This window comes from Toxotes jaculatrix, chromosome 19 (genome assembly GCF_017976425.1).
Source record: "Toxotes jaculatrix isolate fToxJac2 chromosome 19, fToxJac2.pri, whole genome shotgun sequence".
Taxonomy (NCBI): Eukaryota; Metazoa; Chordata; class Actinopteri; family Toxotidae; genus Toxotes; species Toxotes jaculatrix.
Window position 1 is genome coordinate 11,534,713 of NC_054412.1, and position 16,066 is coordinate 11,550,778.

The 16,066-nt window shown below is 39.9% G+C and overlaps 3 protein-coding genes and 3 non-coding genes across 10 annotated transcripts in view; 1 reads left to right on the top strand and 5 right to left on the bottom strand.

Moving 5' to 3' along the window:
• The window catches only part of eya4 (EYA transcriptional coactivator and phosphatase 4), a 44,526-nt gene extending 35,892 nt beyond the window's left edge, over nt 1-8,634 (top strand). For all 3 annotated transcript variants that reach the window (XM_041063854.1, XM_041063855.1, XM_041063856.1), the window contains 7 exons: nt 2,831-2,920; nt 3,218-3,276; nt 3,564-3,724; nt 4,318-4,432; nt 4,645-4,766; nt 6,792-6,892; nt 7,726-8,634. In XM_041063854.1, coding sequence (XP_040919788.1) covers nt 2,831-2,920; nt 3,218-3,276; nt 3,564-3,724; nt 4,318-4,432; nt 4,645-4,766; nt 6,792-6,892; nt 7,726-7,806 — 729 coding nt within the window. In that variant the 3' untranslated portion in view covers nt 7,807-8,634. The remainder of the gene's footprint in view (nt 1-2,830; nt 2,921-3,217; nt 3,277-3,563; nt 3,725-4,317; nt 4,433-4,644; nt 4,767-6,791; nt 6,893-7,725) is intronic.
• zgc:153284 (uncharacterized protein LOC751696 homolog) lies at nt 882-15,807 on the bottom strand. 3 transcript variants are annotated; one of them, XR_005896437.1, is made up of 5 exons: nt 15,603-15,807; nt 15,159-15,326; nt 13,284-13,462; nt 6,194-6,198; nt 882-894 (listed from the first exon to the last, which is right to left on the bottom strand). XR_005896437.1 is itself a non-coding variant. In XM_041063859.1 (3 exons), the coding sequence occupies exons 1-3, from the start codon at nt 15,645-15,647 to the stop codon at nt 13,400-13,402; spliced, it is 276 nt and encodes a 91-aa protein (XP_040919793.1). In that variant the 5' UTR covers nt 15,648-15,807; the 3' UTR covers nt 13,048-13,399. The 3 variants fall into 3 exon arrangements, 1 of the variants encoding a protein (XP_040919793.1); XR_005896438.1 differs by lacking the exons at nt 882-894; nt 6,194-6,198 and adding an exon at nt 13,048-13,265 and having other exon boundaries at nt 13,296-13,462; XM_041063859.1 differs by lacking the exons at nt 882-894; nt 6,194-6,198 and having other exon boundaries at nt 13,048-13,462.
• Nucleotides 9,105-12,246, bottom strand: rps12 (ribosomal protein S12). The gene is made up of 6 exons (XM_041063857.1): nt 12,184-12,246; nt 12,013-12,059; nt 10,702-10,818; nt 10,383-10,485; nt 9,805-9,906; nt 9,105-9,192 (listed from the first exon to the last, which is right to left on the bottom strand). The coding sequence occupies exons 1-6, from the start codon at nt 12,220-12,222 to the stop codon at nt 9,130-9,132; spliced, it is 471 nt and encodes a 156-aa protein (XP_040919791.1). The 5' UTR covers nt 12,223-12,246; the 3' UTR covers nt 9,105-9,129.
• Nucleotides 10,174-10,256, bottom strand: LOC121200136. The gene has a single exon (XR_005896504.1). It is a non-coding gene; the product is annotated as a small nucleolar RNA SNORD100 (small nucleolar RNA).
• LOC121200137 lies at nt 10,564-10,647 on the bottom strand. The gene has a single exon (XR_005896505.1). It is a non-coding gene; the product is annotated as a small nucleolar RNA SNORD100 (small nucleolar RNA).
• Nucleotides 10,907-10,983, bottom strand: LOC121200133. Its single transcript, XR_005896501.1, has one exon. It is a non-coding gene; the product is annotated as a small nucleolar RNA SNORD101 (small nucleolar RNA).
• Nucleotides 15,808-16,066: the final 259 nt, after the last annotated feature.

A 16,066-nucleotide genomic window follows, 5' to 3' on the forward strand; every position in this document is an offset into this window, starting at 1 on the left:
TGGAGGTTGTTGGAGTTGTAAGTGGCCTGACAAAAAGAAGAAGATCTGCATACACTATTTAATGTTTTTGAGATTTAAAAAAAAAAAACTCTAAAAACTAAATATTCCTCTAAAAAATGTGCTACAACTGAACATCAGTCAAATTTATACCATTAAAAATAGTTCAGTTTAATAAAGATGCCAGTCCAATATTATCCACCGATGAAACTAAATATGATTTTAAATAGAGTCTACTAATAATATCACAGGAGTTTACATGGAACAGAATATAATTATTATGTGTGATCACATAATCATTATTATGAAAGCACAATTTCCAGTTTACCCCACATCTGAAACCAAACTCACACCCTTGTTTAAAGAAGACTTGTTTTATCTGCAAATTTTACTGTTGTGAAGTCTTTTATAAAACCCAACACGCAATGAGCACACTATTGAAACTTCATTTTCTTTGGTATACTACTAACATTACATCAACTACTTCAGGAATGTTATGGTCAATTTATGATGATGACCACATACATAATAAACTTAATGAGTCTTAAAATGCACTACCTACTAAGAAAGCCATTAACAATTGGTTCATGTTTACATTAATCAAGTCAGAGTTTAACATACTAATTTCTTACCTGAGCTGATGTTTATTTCAAACTTCACTGTGAACTTATTTGGTGGTCTCACCTTCTCACATAACAGCTACACTGTTTATAGTTCCCTTTATTTTAATAGTTCTTGGCTCTGATCTGGGATCATCCTATGTGGCCAAGGCTACAGATTTTTTTTTTTATTGGGTGATGTCGTTTCCTGTGGGCACCGGCATAGCCACCAGCCTGCCTGCACGGGCTTTGCATCCCGAGTTCGTTCTGACATCTTGGTTTGGCAGTCAAACAAAAGCTGGCACAGCACACACATCATTTGGAGCCAGATTTGCACAGAACCATAGGAACCTAGGCGTTTTACAGATAGGGTTTGTGGGCACTGATGCACTTCCTAGTTGCTCTGCAGTTGTGGAATTTAATGTTTTGGCAATTGGATTTTAATGGGTATAAGAAAGACCCTGGTGAGTTGTAAATCACTGTGTCTGTGTGTGTGTGTGTGTGTGCGTGTGTGTGTGTGTTTGAGAGAGAGAACACATGCAGCCTTGTGGTTAATTTAGCTTGGTCTGCTTTGTTTTTACAGTGGAGAAATACAGAATACCAAATGATGGTACCACAAGTCACGTGCTGGCACTAGGTACATTTACATGGAGCCTGATATTCTGGTTATAATTGGTTTAAAAGTCCAAACAGAATTAAAATGCTCCTTATAAACAGCTCAGTCAGAAGAAACAGGCACAAACAGATTGGCATTACAATCAGCTGTATCAAAAGAAAAATTGTACTTTACAAATAGTTTAACCTGATTACTTTATGTCTGTGTTCTTTCCGCACGTGCATTTCATCTTGCATTCATTACAAACACCAGACTGCATTAAATTACATCACGTACAAACAGCTGACCCAAAATCTTTAATAGTAATGGAAAAAACCCCAGCTCATCTACACCTGCATGAACCCATGTCAACTGACCAAGCATTAGCATGAAAAAAGATATGTGACAGAATTTTTGCCTTATGATGTTTGTAAGAAAACATTTTTTCACCTCATTTGCTGCTGTAGTCCTCAAGAAAGATAGTGGCAGCTGTGTCTGTTCACACCTCTCCCAGAATACTGTTTACTCTGTTGACATAGAAACCACGAGGAGGATATCTGAGGATATGTCTCTCCTAAATGGTGTTTCACTTTTCACTAACACACATATTGACATATTTTTTTCACACAGACACACACCCGTCTCACTCCCTAAAGGAGTTATTATAACCAGGGATAATGTTCACATCATCATGAAGTGTTGAGTTTCCAGAGCTCGAACGATAACAGCCGAGGTGGAGAGAGGAATTGTTTCAGATGACCCTTGCCAGGCCAAAAGTAATGTTTCCAATTCTCTGTGATTAATTGAACTTTTTTGACAAACATGAACATCCACAACTCTCCTTTGGCTGACAGCCAATGCAATCATTACCTGAGAGACAAACCTAAGTGCCTCTTGTCTGTGTGACTGACAGGAATTGCTGCCATCACTGTTTGCAGCTGTTAACTTTTAGAGAACCGCACACACTTTACATCTTTCAACTTTATGGAACATTCACACTCTTTTTTTCCACTTTCTCGCACTCAGGAATGCCGATCATCTCTCTCTCTGTCTGTGTCTGTGTGCCTGGCTCACTCACTTTCACTCTCCTTCCTGTTAGTTTCTTTCTATTCTGGTCGTCTGACGATGTCAGCGAATCGCCCGGCAAGCTGTCGACCCTCGCTGACCTATCACAGATGATGGTTTTTGCAGCTGAGCCCCGGGCTGGCAGAACGGGCTGCATTCTCCCAAGCGCGCACGCGCTCTCTCTCTCTCTCTCTCTCTCTCACACACACACACACATACACACGCAAACCATTCACATACCACATACACTCTGAGCGCCTCCCTTTGAGGATACCTACCTCCCTGCAATACACACAAATGAAGACATGCACTCTTCCTCTCACCCCCCACAAACACAACCCCCTACCAAGCACGAGGAATGTTGATGGAACAGAACAAGTGCAACCTGTCTGTCAACATCTGCTGTGATGAGTAGAGCATACCAACTCTGCAAGTGAGGGTGGGAAGGCACAGGGGTGTGAATTGGGAAGAAATAGGAGGTGTGTAAAACCTGAAATGGTTTTTGGGACTGAAGGATATTAATAACTGGTTGTCATGGTGATGTCATGATGATGTTTTCTTATTCTTTGGTTAGGACCCTCCCATGGCGGTGACACTGGGTCTGAGGATGGAAGAGATGATCTTCAACTTGGCCGACACACACTTATTCTTTAATGACCTGGAGGTGAAAGACAGATATCAGCTAACACACTTCCAAAACTATGCATACACACACGTGGAGGTTTTCTTGAGTGCTTGTTTTTCAATTTAGCTCAAAGCACAACATTAAGTACAAGTTTCATGAGACCACACTGTCATTCAATGAAATACTGCTACTGTCCTCTAGTGGTGTAAAGTGAGGTGACACCCCACTTACTGCATGTGTATATTTCAATTTTAGGTAAGTGTTTTATTACAATTGTTTATGGTAAATGGATTAATACAGTTGTTATTGTGTAACTTGTGTCTGTGTTTTACGCAGGAATGTGATCAGGTACATATTGATGATGTATCATCAGATGACAATGGCCAGGACTTAAGGTGAGAATTCACAAATTACAGTATTTGTTCAGTATTTATTACTTAGTACTAAAAAGTTTTATTTGTCATTTGTTAAAGTCAGTAATATATTCATTTGATCAATGATTTATTAAAAAAAAAACATTCAAATGTATATATTTAACCCGTTAGAGGTAGAAGTGAAATGCATTCTTACAAATACATATGAGTAGTTATGTTTATCAAACTGAATAATAAAAATAACCATTTGATCTTTTTGTTCTACCAGAGCAGATTTTTCAAATAAAACATATCATTATTATTGACAGTACTTACAGTTTTGCAACTGATGGCTTCCATGCAGCTGCAACCAGCGCCAACCTGTGCCTGGCTACGGGTGTCCGCGGCGGGGTCGACTGGATGAGGAAACTGGCCTTCCGCTACCGACGGGTCAAAGAGTTGTATAGCACGTACAAAAACAATGTGGGGGGTAAGCCAATCAGACGGGGAGTTTACTGGATACCGTGGCTATTTAGAGGGTGATATAGAGAGAAAGTGCTGAGAATATGAGTTTCTGTTCAGTTGAAGCAGTAAAGTCAGGGTCGGTAATCTTTAGAATAACAATAAAGCACGTTGCTGTTTTATATCTTACAGGATTCGATCAGTAAAAGCTTATGAAAGAAAAATGATACTAATTTAATTTGACCAGCTTTGTGGCAAAATTAAAAATACATTTTGCATTAACACTCTCCACTGAGGCCCCTGTCAATGGGGTTTATTTAAAATTTAAAAATCAATTAAAGTGTTAAACACAATTTAACTATGTGACTAAACTAAACCTTCATCACATGCTGGCTGTAGTATTTTCTATCACACCAGCAGGATCAAATATCTCTTTAAGGCTCACGTCACAAAGTCTACATATAGAAATTAAATAACTGGACTTAGCCTGTAGCTTACACAATGTTGATTGGACAGGTCAGGACATAGTTCTTGATAATGTCCTGACCTGTCCTCCTTTTTCCCCTTCTATGTGTGACCAGCGTTGCTCTGAGGATTAAGTAAATCTGTGCTGTGTTTTAGGCCTGTTGGGTCCTGCTAAAAGAGACGCCTGGCTGCAGCTCAGAGCAGAGGTCGAGGCTCTGACTGACTCCTGGCTCACCCACGCGCTCAAGTCCCTGTCCATCATCAGCTCCAGGTGCCTGTTTATGTTGTATTTATTCCTTCACTCACAGGAACTGTGAAACTGCTCTGTCTCTCTCTTATCCATTAATTAATAAGGTCAAGATGGGTGGGACTTAATCCATACTCAGTATCAGACAGCACTAGCCATTTGTGATCCATTCATCCATCCTTTCACTCATCTTTACGTAACACGGTCTGTCCTCTCTTTTCGTCTCTGTCCCACAGGAGTAACTGTGTAAATGTGTTGGTGACCACAACGCAGCTCATACCAGCGCTGGCTAAAGTTCTCTTATATAGTCTGGGATCTGTTTTCCCTATCGAGAATATTTACAGTGCGACAAAAATAGGTAAGACATAAACACAAAACCACGCACACATTCCATAAATTCTCAACCAATAATCAAACACAGATGGCAATAATATCGTATAATGTGGAACAGTGGTAAATAAAGACACTAATGAGACAGAGAATATATATAATATTATGACTAACAGTTCAAAAGTCACATGTATTTTGTTGGTTATGCATTATTTTTGATGTTTCTTCATCTGCTCCATCTGTGACTGATATCCTGTTCCCTGTTATGATATTAAACTTTTGGCTTTAGTAGGGCTCAGGTTCACCGAACGGTTGGTTGGGAATGTTTGAGTTACAATGTGCTTTATTTTATACTTTTTTTGTGTGGGCGTATGTGTATGAGAGAGAGAGAGGGAAAAAAGTCCAAATGAACTCAATGCACATTAAATCTCTGTGAAAGGAAAACAGATCCTACTGGTTACGCTTTGGCCACAGTTACCCTCAACCACTCTCAAATATGAAGTATGCAGTCTACTTTTTAAATTTTGATTACTGAATAAAATGGCTTTAATTATTATTATTCTGTAATAACTACACACTGGGTGCCATAGTACATGCTTCTCTTCACCAGTACTTCCTTTTCCCCATTCATACAAACTGTTACTCCTTTGATTAACTTTACTGTTATTTGTTGACAAGTTCCACATTAAATAGAGAACTTTGATGGCTTAAAACTGACAACCAAAAAGTGACAGTTTATCATTGAAATGTGATATTTTAATCTAAGGTGAGAGATTAAGTTTGTGAGTGAGCACAGAAAATTACAAGGATTAATGCTAACTTCACTTTTCCTAATGAACTTGCACCTGCCACTTGCATCACCTGCTTCACGCTATTTTAATTTAACTAAGTTTGATTTCTGATGTGGCTACTGTACAGTACCTCAGGTAGGAAATGGCAATGTAGAAATACTGCAGTTTGTAGCGCTTAGGAGTTAAAACCGTTTCGACTGAGTACGCCTTTTTTAAGCCCAGACTTATTCTTTCAGCTCACACTGAAACCTAAACAATATTATATCTGTCCTCACCTCACATGATCCTGATCTGGCCTTGACCAACTCTGGCACTCGTGGGATCTTCAAGGCCAAACGCCCACAGCGTGAATGGACTCTTATTAGCCTGAACCTCAGCCGGTTACCGCAGCTGTGGCCAGCATTAAATTATTTTCAACCGTGCATTGATTTGAACACAGGAAACAAAACAACTTGGGGTGTGTGTGTGTGTGTGTGTGTGTGTGTGGGGGGGGGGGGGGGGGGGGGGCAAAAACATTCAGGAAAGAAAACTCAAGCCAAGGGTGTGTGTGTGTGTGAGTGTGTGTTTCTGAGCTTATGTTACACCCAATTCAACCTCACAGTGCCTTGATTCAAATGGACGTGGCAATGTGGTAACCATGACAACCAGCTGAGATTTAAGACACAAGAAGTGTGCACAAGTGTATGGGGTCAGATGCCATAACCCTTAGACTCCTGGATACATTACACATGGAATTGCTTTAAATGCAATTATCATGTATATTTGTACAAGGAAAAAAAAGCAAAGGTTAATATGGGGTGCAACTTCTCAACGTCCCTCACAACTACATCTTTGCGTTGTCGTGACAACCAGATTGATTATATTTATCTGAACTGAAGTACCTCTGGGGGTGCACAGCATAAGGGTCAGCAGTAATCAGACAGATCAATCTGTTATGGGGAAACTGTTTTATGTTTTATGTGTGTGTGTCTCCTCTCATCCCTCACTTCACCCCTGATGCACACAGTTCTGCCTCTTCCTGTGTTTTATTTCCATCTAAACAACAAAGGAAAAACCTGTGAAAGCCATTTGTTTGTCTCCAGGCAAAGAGAGCTGTTTTGAGCGTATAGTCTCCCGCTTTGGCACTAACATTACATATGTTGTGATTGGCGATGGGAAGGATGAAGAGCATGCAGCCAGCCAGGTAAACAAACAACTTCTGAACTTTGACCCCTCTGACCTTGTGACCCTCCTTCCTCCCCTTTTTTATTTGTTTTTTGCAGGAAAAGAGAGTTGCTTTGAACGCATAATGCAAAGGTTTGGCAGGAAAGTAGTGTATGTTGTAATTGGGGACGGTGTGGAAGAGGAGCAGGCGGCCAAAAAGGTAATGGACCCGCAACCTCACCGTGACCCCGCCTACTCCACACAGTGTGAGCGCTGATTGGACGAAGCCTGCCTTTCTTTGCTCTAGTGGTTTTGTGTTGGTTATTTACCTTTTTTCTGTTGCTTTTTTTATGGAGTGACAGGAGACTTGATTACAAGAGTGAAAATTTTCGAGATTGAAGCTTGGCTAAAGTTGTACATTTTCACCTGAATGTGGCTCACCTCCTGCTAATGATCAAAATGAAATTAACTCATTTGCATTATATATTTTTACACTCAATTTGATTATTGTCTGTTTTGACACCAAAAATGAATGGCTGCCCAAATGTACATAGTGGTTAAGCTTTGAACAATCTCATTTGTTTGGAACAATAATGCTGGTTGTAATCCAGTGGTGTGTGGAGTCTTATTTTTCACTGATGCTGTGGTTTATGTGGGAGAAAAACAGATTCCAAGTAGTGATATACTCTAATTTGTAGGACTAGGACTTTAAGTGTGAATGTAAATCCTATTTCTTCTCCAGCTTTGGGTTTCGTTCATAATGCTGGGTGCTGGGGTTGTTAAAGGAATAGTTTAGCATTTTGTGAAATATGCTTATTCGCTTTCTTGTTGAGCGTTAACCGAAAGCACGAAAGCAGACGAGCACATTTCCCAAAATGGCGAGCTGTTCCTTTAAGCCATAGGACTGCATGGATTTTGTTGCAGTGCTTTTGCAAAGCAAGCAGCTACAAGCTACTGTAGTGTAGCTTGCATGACGCGAGGTGGGGGTGTGCATCAAATATTTGAACTATAGTGCTGCTGGGTTTTAATGACCTGTGTGTGCTCACTCCACAGCACAACATGCCTTTCTGGAGGATATCCAGTCACTCTGACCTGCTGGCATTACACCAAGCACTGGAGTTTGAGTACCTGTAACTATTATAGCAATATGGACTCAAGCAATGTTACCATGGACATGGTCAGCCAGGCAGCCCCCCCCCCCCCCCCCCCTTTTGTATAACTATTTAAGAACAAACACAACACACTGCAACTGTTTTTGTGATTTTTTTTTCCTTTTCGTCTTGTTTTTTTGAACATCTGGATTTACAAACTCTGAACGGTCTTAAGAAGAAAAGAAGGGTGAAAGGAAGTAAAGAAAAAGGACAGTGGGGTTAAGAGATGGCTCAACTATCCAGCGCATCCCGGCTCAGCCCCCCCCACCCCTTGTCCCTGAATCTGGGGACAGACCTTTGTGAAGACCCTGTCCATGCAGCTGTAGCAGACTGAAGCCCTATGTAGGCTGAAGACCTCCAGGCCTGGCCTGGGAAGATGCTTCTTTGGGCAACTCCTTGATGTTTGGTTTGTTCTGGAGCACCCAGGCTAGTATCAGGACTAATGTGGGTCACCTGGGCTAAACTATCCTCAAACAATAAGGACTTCTCTATGCAGGCAGCATGATGGGTGCAGGGATGACAGCTGCTTTAAGTGTTTTCTTCCTGGTGGTATAATCCTAACACAACAATGCAGTCTGTGGCAGAAACTTGTGTAAATTATTAACAATAAACTTAAAGGGCAGTGGTGGATGTTTTTGTCAAGGAAAGGAAATTTAATGTTTTGGGGTCTTGTTTTTTTTTTCCTTTGGATTTTTGTATTTTTTTTTTCCTTCTTTTTGAGAAACTGAGGATGTGCGTCATGATGTGTTGTGCCTTAATGTGTTTGAATGTCTTTTCTTTATTTACAAATGTCTATGTATGTAGATATAAAGGAGAAACCTTATCCAAATGACCTATGCATCTTGTCTTCCCTAATGAAATTTGGAACTGATAAAACTTCAGCCAACAAAAACTGGACAATACACTGCTGCATTATACTGAATACGGTGCGTTTTTTTGTTAATGGTAAAGCACGCATTTTATATATCAGAAATACCAAGACAGAATTCTAGTAGTAATGTTGTGAAAACATCCCAAGATTATGACCTTTGCAATTTGAACTCAAACCATCTCATCGGCAAATGTCTGTCATTTACTTTTACAATTTGATTCATGCTAAGCTTCTTTCCATTCCATTTACTAGCTATTGTCTACAAATTTAAGTTTTGCGAACAAGCTAAAATAGTTTCATATCACAGCAGACCATGATTTTGCAGTCACTGTCAATTACAGCACTCACTTTATTTTCCTTGTGGTCAGGTCAATATCCAAAAGGCATAAAGGAACAACTGAGACAAAAGCTCCATTTTCAATTTTTATTGACATCTCATTTCTTGGCTTTGAAGTATTCCTCAATCACATCCTTGGCTTGAGACTCCTTGCCATAGTCCTGTGGATAGTAAATATTTTGGTTACATCTTGGTTAACGAAACTTTATTTACGTTAATTAGACATTCGAGTGTAAAATCTAATATGGCATCGACTCTAATTTAGCGTCAGACTGCTTTAAATGACACTTCTGACTTGACCAGCTCACTCTAAAGACTCTGTTCCCCTTATGTTATCGTTGCACACTGTGTCAGTACCACGTAGACCGCATGTTTTTATGGTGGAACCATTAAAATTTAGTGGATGTTTTCTGGATGTCTCGTGCGTCATTGTCCCAAAACTTTGTCAGACAGACTCAAGCAAACAGCTGCACAGCAGAGTTTAAGAAATATATCACAGGATGGCCTATTAATGCTGCCACGTTATGGTGTGTAGCCATTCTTAGGGACCCCAGACACCACAGGTAGATGAAGGGGCTCGTACCCTGGCTGTCATTTAGCCAGGAGTAATCAACAACAGCTGCATGGCACAAGGCACAGCACCTGCACTTGACTGGCAGAGCTAGTCTGGAGTCATGATCAGAATAAGTGTAATCAACTTCCCATTGTCGTCCATATTTGACTTGATAAACATCCAAGCACACAGAAAACCCCAAAAACAGAGCATTGTTTACCTTGACCACGACACAGCTGCAGCCCACCACCTTGCGGGGTTTGCCCTCACGGTCGATCTTGCACAGACCAACCCACTCACCGAGCTTCTTGTTGTCGTCAACCTGAAATTACGTTACCGGCGTATTTTGTCATTTATCTACTGTCATTAAATGCAATGAAAATGTTGGTAACCTTGGAAAATAAACACACCATGCATACTTTTAATAGAATGTATGTTGAACTATGTTAACATAAGTGCAATTCTGCTAATTACTCCTGATAAACAGGGTCACTGGTGTGCATTGACCCTTAGTAAAAATGGTCTCAGATTCAGTTTAAGTGATCCCTAAGCAGTGAAGTGAAACAGCAGCAATATAGGTACTGTTGGCTGCATCTCAGACAGAAATTGGGTAACAGTGGCAATCTCCTCACAGTATTCAGTAGAGGGAGCCAAATTATCATCAGTGATACAGCAGTACATGACAACATGCTACCTTCAACTCCACTGCCAGTACACAAGACATATCTGAAATAGTACAATATATTAACAGAAGTCTTCATGTCTGAGGAAAGATCTGATTGTCAGCAAGCTCATTACCTTGATCAGGTTGATCTGATGCTCGGCGCAGAGGGCCTCCACCAGCTTGACGTACATGGGCTCGTCACAGTTGGCTGCAAGGACGCAGAGATGGGCCTGACGCCTGCAAGGGACAGATGAGTAACAATGAGACTATGCACCGTTTAGGTGTTGAGAAAAAAATCCCCCAAAAAACTGGAGGCACATCTCATACAAAAATTGGGTAACAATGGCAGGCTTCCACATAGAGTTCAGTAGAGGGAGCCAAGATATCATCAGCGATACACCCACCTACTAAGGATGAAACATTGATCAAGTAAAATCATTTTTTAAAACTTACTTATCCAAAGCCTTGGCAGCCTCACGGATACCGCGAGCAAGGCCATCATGAATAAGTGCGGTCTTGAGCACTTCGGGGAGAGCGGTGTTGACATCCATCACACCTCCGGCAGCGATGCTATCAAAAACAGGTGAGGGGGAATAAAAATGCTTAGTATTTAACCAAAATGGGCATGACAAATTAGTGTACTCAAATTGAGCTTCCAGCATGTCAGAATTGGGATCTCACTCATGATAGAGTGAAGGGGTATCCGACAAAATAATTTTAAGTCATCATTCAAACACCAGAGAGCTCTTGTCTTGCCTCACCTTGTGTTTTACAATCATGAAATTGTTTATATATACTGATACTGGTAAATTCAGGATAGGCATCAGTTCTGTTAATTCCAAAATTGCTCATTCTGATCCTCCTTGAATGTCTTCTGGGGACATTTTCCCTATTTATTCTGCAATTGTATGTAAATCCAGATTAAGTTTTATATGACCAAATAAACTGAGCTTTCCTGCAAAGACTTAGCAGTAAACCAGGTTTTATTTTTCATTTCAAACCAAGTATAAATATCTCCATACTCAACACGTCGCACTAAGAAACAAAAGCTGCAGCCAAATACATTTACACCTGCTCAGCATTAGGACATTCTCCAACAGAAAACATTAACACACTTAGAAACAGACTTAGAAAGTTGACTTGTCAAAGTTGAAGTCAAAGTCAGCTTTATTGTCAAAAGCCGACTACTTATCAGTGATAGAAAATTTGCATATCTTCATTTTTAGCAATTACATTTCCCATATTAATGAAGAGATCTGCTTCACCCTCTGTCAGCTTTCAGTGTCCCCTGCTTACTACATTTTTGTAGTGCTTGCAGTTTTCTATTTACAATACACAAGGTGTAACATATATACGAGTTACAATGACAGTTTTCCCTAAAACTGATGTAGGCACAATCAAATGGACAGATGATGGGGAATAAACTGCGCTGCCTCCGTCTACATGAAACGACACAAAGCATTTTGACCTGAGGTTTGAATGCTCTCCACTTTTTCAGTACCAAATGTATACCGGGCACATGTGCAGTTATCAATGAGCTGTTAACTTCAGTAAGATCATTTTTAAGCAGCTCATCGGCTAAGCTAACGAGTTAGCTCATGCAAAACGAAGTTTGCCGGGCTGTGAAACCTCGCTACACCGGTCAAAGGATTTCACAAAAACTAAACATCACTCCACTATCTAGCTGTCTAAAAAAGCAGTAGCTCCTTGTTTGCAATTTATGATATTTAATAATGTTATGGCGGACAGAAGCGTCATGCTCACCCTTCCTCGGCCATTGTAGATTTGCGATGGATGGTGGACTTAAAGTTCTGCAATAAAGAACAGACATGAGAGGAGAGTCATTATCCATTCCAAACAGCCCACTGTGATGACTTTATAAACCGTGATGTTTGATTAATCACACAGATTGTGCCGGTGGTTGAAGAAACGCACCCTATCCTCCACTCGGGCAGCGGGTAAAGAGGACGTCATAAGCCCGCGACGTACTTTTTATACCACCAGGCCCCGGTGGCGTCCGGTGCGTTGCCTGAAGTAGGCTGATGATGTTTCTGAGGAACAATGTTTGGATTTTATTAAATACGTACACTTTTATTTTTAAATAAAAGTTCGATTTCGTGCCAAGATATTGCTCTGAGTTGATGTTTCCATGTCGTCAAGTTTAATCACAGAAAAAGCAAAAATCTTGTCAGGGCCCAGAAATCAGAAAAAATACTGACTTGTGGAAGTGTGATACTGTCTATGAATTGGACTGAACAAAACATACCTGGACTACTTCGAAATATCACAGACATTTTGTGTAAATATATTATGCTGCCGAAACACCTGAATTTCTCCTTTGGGGGTCAGTAAAAGTGTATCTTATCTTAAAACTGCCTTTGTAATTGTATATGTCTCATGGAGTATAGCTATCTGTATTCTTTCAATGCTATAAAAATCTCAAAAGCAGACTGACCTTTTTAATCTATCAGTGTAGATTTAAAATATAACATCTATGCACTCGGTGTAGTTATGTACTGTAAAGTACTCTTTGCCACGGTGCTTGCCAAGTACTGAGTAATGACTAAATATTGTAGTGCCACAGGAGGGTAGGTGAATGAAGAGCCTGCTAGCAAGCACTCTGACAAAAGGTTAGGACAGTAGTCTTTGTTTATATGTGGTTCTGTGGGTCTTCTATGATTGGTCCATGAGTGTTGTTGTGTGTAGGTTTGGTAACACTTTCAAATCGAAGTGTGTGATGCAGAATTGATGCTCTTTGAACCAGCATGTCAGTAAGTGCAAGAGACAGATATCAAACAATTTTTAAGAATTTTTTTTATTTTAATTCTACAGATTTTTTCAGTCGTGCAACTCCAAAAATTTGTACAGGCTTTTCCCTGATTTCCTTGCCTTCCCTGGAAGAAAAAGCACTTACACCTCATTGTGAGCAAAATTTACATTTCCTTTAGCTTTTACCTTTAGTTATAAAATGCAAATAAAGCATCTGTTATCATCAAATCAAATATATATATATATATATGCCTTTATAGATATATATATATATATATATATGCCTTTATAGATTTAGTTTTTGCTTGGTTAACCATATACGTGGATATTGCAGTGAACTCTGTGATGTGGTCGAGTGTCCCATCGCTGGTCACCATTCCTTTTAGAGCTTGAGAAACTTCTCTAATTGTTCCATTTCAATTGCATCATTAAACGCTGCCATGTCCTGAAAGAAAGAGTGGGTGGGGGTCAGGGATTTGGTGGTGAGGGTGGAGGGGATGCACAGAGACAGAGAGAAGGAAAAAGAGAAAGTTATTATCTAGGTATTTTCTAATATGTTATAGAGAGTGCCTGCTGTACATGTTATACAATCTTCCAGCAGCTTGTGCACAGTATTTTGAGGCTCATAATGGCCCAGCAGAGTTTATATTAAGTGGGTTGGTGCTATTCCTTTGTCAGAATCCACATGCAAATACCATCACAATGACTGTGAAGAGAAAAGAAAAGTCAGAGCTGACAGCCATTGCTCAGTCCGGCAGTTGTTAAGGTGTCAGTATACTCCAACTGAAGCTCAAATGATCAAATAACATCTAAAACTCTCTACCTCCTTAACTTTCCAACATTAGAATTGAGGGGGGTGTATCCCTCTCTTTTCTTTGAGGAAAAATTATCCAAAAGTGTGCGCTGTTATCCCACATTTGAACAATTATCTTGCAACTGTCTATGATGGCAAGCTTTTCACTTGCCTTCAAGTCTATTTGGAGCAGCTGTAAAAACTTCAGATGTGGTGATGACTGAGTATACTGTACTAACTAGTTTGTTTCAAGCATAGCAGCATAGCAGTGCCTTAGGCGTTTATGCTAATAGCAGCATGCAAACTTGCTCACAATGACAATGTTAACATATGTTTAGCAGGTAATGTTTACCACCATCTTAGTTACATTTTATCGTGCTTGCATTTGCTAATTGAACTGAAAAACAAAATACAGATGAAGCTGCTGGGAATGTCAATAGTTTTGCAGGTATTAGTAGGATCGTATCGTATTGTATCGTAATAGTATCGGACAAATTGAAAGTTTGACCTGAAAAGTTATTGTAATTCATAATTTGGGAATCAAGATATTTCTGTTTGAACAAGGAACAAGTCATCTCCCAGGTGGAGCTACATCAAAAATGGGGTTCAATAAAACCTTTGTGGACAATAAATGACTATGAAATTGTAAGTCAGTCCATCCAAGAGTGGTTGAGAAGTTTCAGTATGGACCAAGTTGCTAGCTAAAATTAATGTTATGGGGGCATAGCATTCAAGTGTATGAGAATATGCGCTTCTTTAAAGGTCTTTTTCAACAGTGAGAATAAACGGCAACTTTCTTAAGCCAAGAGCAACTCTTCTGTGGCAACCAAGTCTGAATGGAAAGCTGATATCAATGTCAAAATGCTCCAGGAGCACTCTGGTGTATGTGTTTGTGGGTGTGTGAAGGAGGAGTGATTGGGTGTGTGCTAGCATGCCTGTGTGTGCCAAAAAAAGGATAGCCGATCACACTTTTGTCTGCATTTCTGATGTTAAATGGCTCTTTGAGGGTTAAGTCTTGGTCTTAGGTTTAGGGTAAGGATCATTGTTAGGCATTTAGTTGTGATGGTTAAGGTTAGGGTAAAGGGTTAGCAACTGCATTATGTCAATGACAAATTTGGTACAACAAGGATATGTGTGTGCAAGTCTGTGGGTGTTGTAATATACTGTAAATATTTATTTAATCCCAGTGTCCACGCCCTAGACTACCACAGTTTTTTTTTCTCCATGTGATAAATGCAGCTAATGTGTAAATGATTTACACAGAATCTTAACTCCTTTAGTTTTGAGAGGGTGTTACATAGTCAAGACATGTTCTTATGACTTTTACAGGTTATTGAGCAAGACTTACTCCACAGTAGACATCCCCGTTGCATATTTGAGGTGGCAATGCGGTCGGGTTCCCTGCCCTCTTCCTCATTAAATCCTTGTCATCAGAATTCTGAGAAATGTCCACAGCTTTAAAAGGGATCTTCTTGGAGCTCAGGATAGAGAAGATTCTATCCTGATTTTTCCTCATCTGAAGGAAACAGAAATCAATTAAATTCATGCCTATCCCTTCGATTTCTACGCTTAAACCAAGTTCTGCCTTGCAATGTAATTCTCTTAACTTTCCCTAACGAGCAGCTTCTGTTTGTGTACAGAAAGAAAGTATAAATACTGTCCAACAAGTTCCACAAAGAATATGATGAGCTAAATTCAACGTGGCTTATGATATTTTATTTAATGTCAACAATATGTATTAATAGAATGGCAGCAAGTAAAAGAATAAAACAAGTAAGACTGTATACTGTACCTCCACGGAGCCGCTCACGCTGGAATAAAACACTATGACAGGCATATCTGCTATTTTAACAGTGACACCTTAATCTAGACACATAAAAAAGTTTATAGAGACACAGATTGAGAGAGGTACAGAGAGAAGTGAAGAGACAGAGAATGTTCCGGTGTCCTAAATGCAGGTATGTGCTGCTGGTTTGCTGCAGCAGCAGACAAGGTGAGCAGGTTTGGACACGGCTTACCTGCCTGCCTGGGCACACCCAGTAGTCTGAGTCTGACTGCCTTTCCTGTTGTAGCCTGTCTGCAGCAATTGTGAAAGCACTAACACTCGCATAGTCCTACCAGTGGTGGAAAGTAACTAATTACATTTACTCAAGTACTATTCTTTACCACAGTTTAGAACTACTTGACTTGAGTATTTCCAGTTTGTGCTTCTTTATACTTGTGCGTCACCTGATTTCAGAGGAAAATACTATATCT

What these genes read in the sequence shown, in the direction of transcription:
- rps12 (XM_041063857.1), bottom strand. Translation starts at nt 12,222, where the DNA reads ATGACGTCCTCTTTACCCGCTGCCCGAGTGGAGGATAGG. An exon ending in GCTGCCAAGGCTTTGGATAA is followed by an intron (nt 10,486 to 10,701) that starts GTAAGTTTTAAA and finishes TGTCCCTTGCAG; the next exon opens with GCGTCAGGCCCATCTCTGCG. An exon ending in ATCAGATCAACCTGATCAAG is followed by an intron (nt 9,907 to 10,382) that starts GTAATGAGCTTG and finishes ACGTAATTTCAG; the next exon opens with GTTGACGACAACAAGAAGCT.
- zgc:153284 (XM_041063859.1), bottom strand. Translation starts at nt 15,647, where the DNA reads ATGCCTGTCATAGTGTTTTATTCCAGCGTGAGCGGCTCCGTGGAG. An exon ending in GCGTGAGCGGCTCCGTGGAG is followed by an intron (nt 15,327 to 15,602) that starts GTACAGTATACA and finishes TGTTTCCTTCAG; the next exon opens with ATGAGGAAAAATCAGGATAG. An exon ending in ACGGGGATGTCTACTGTGGA is followed by an intron (nt 13,463 to 15,158) that starts GTAAGTCTTGCT and finishes TCTTTCTTTCAG; the next exon opens with GACATGGCAGCGTTTAATGA.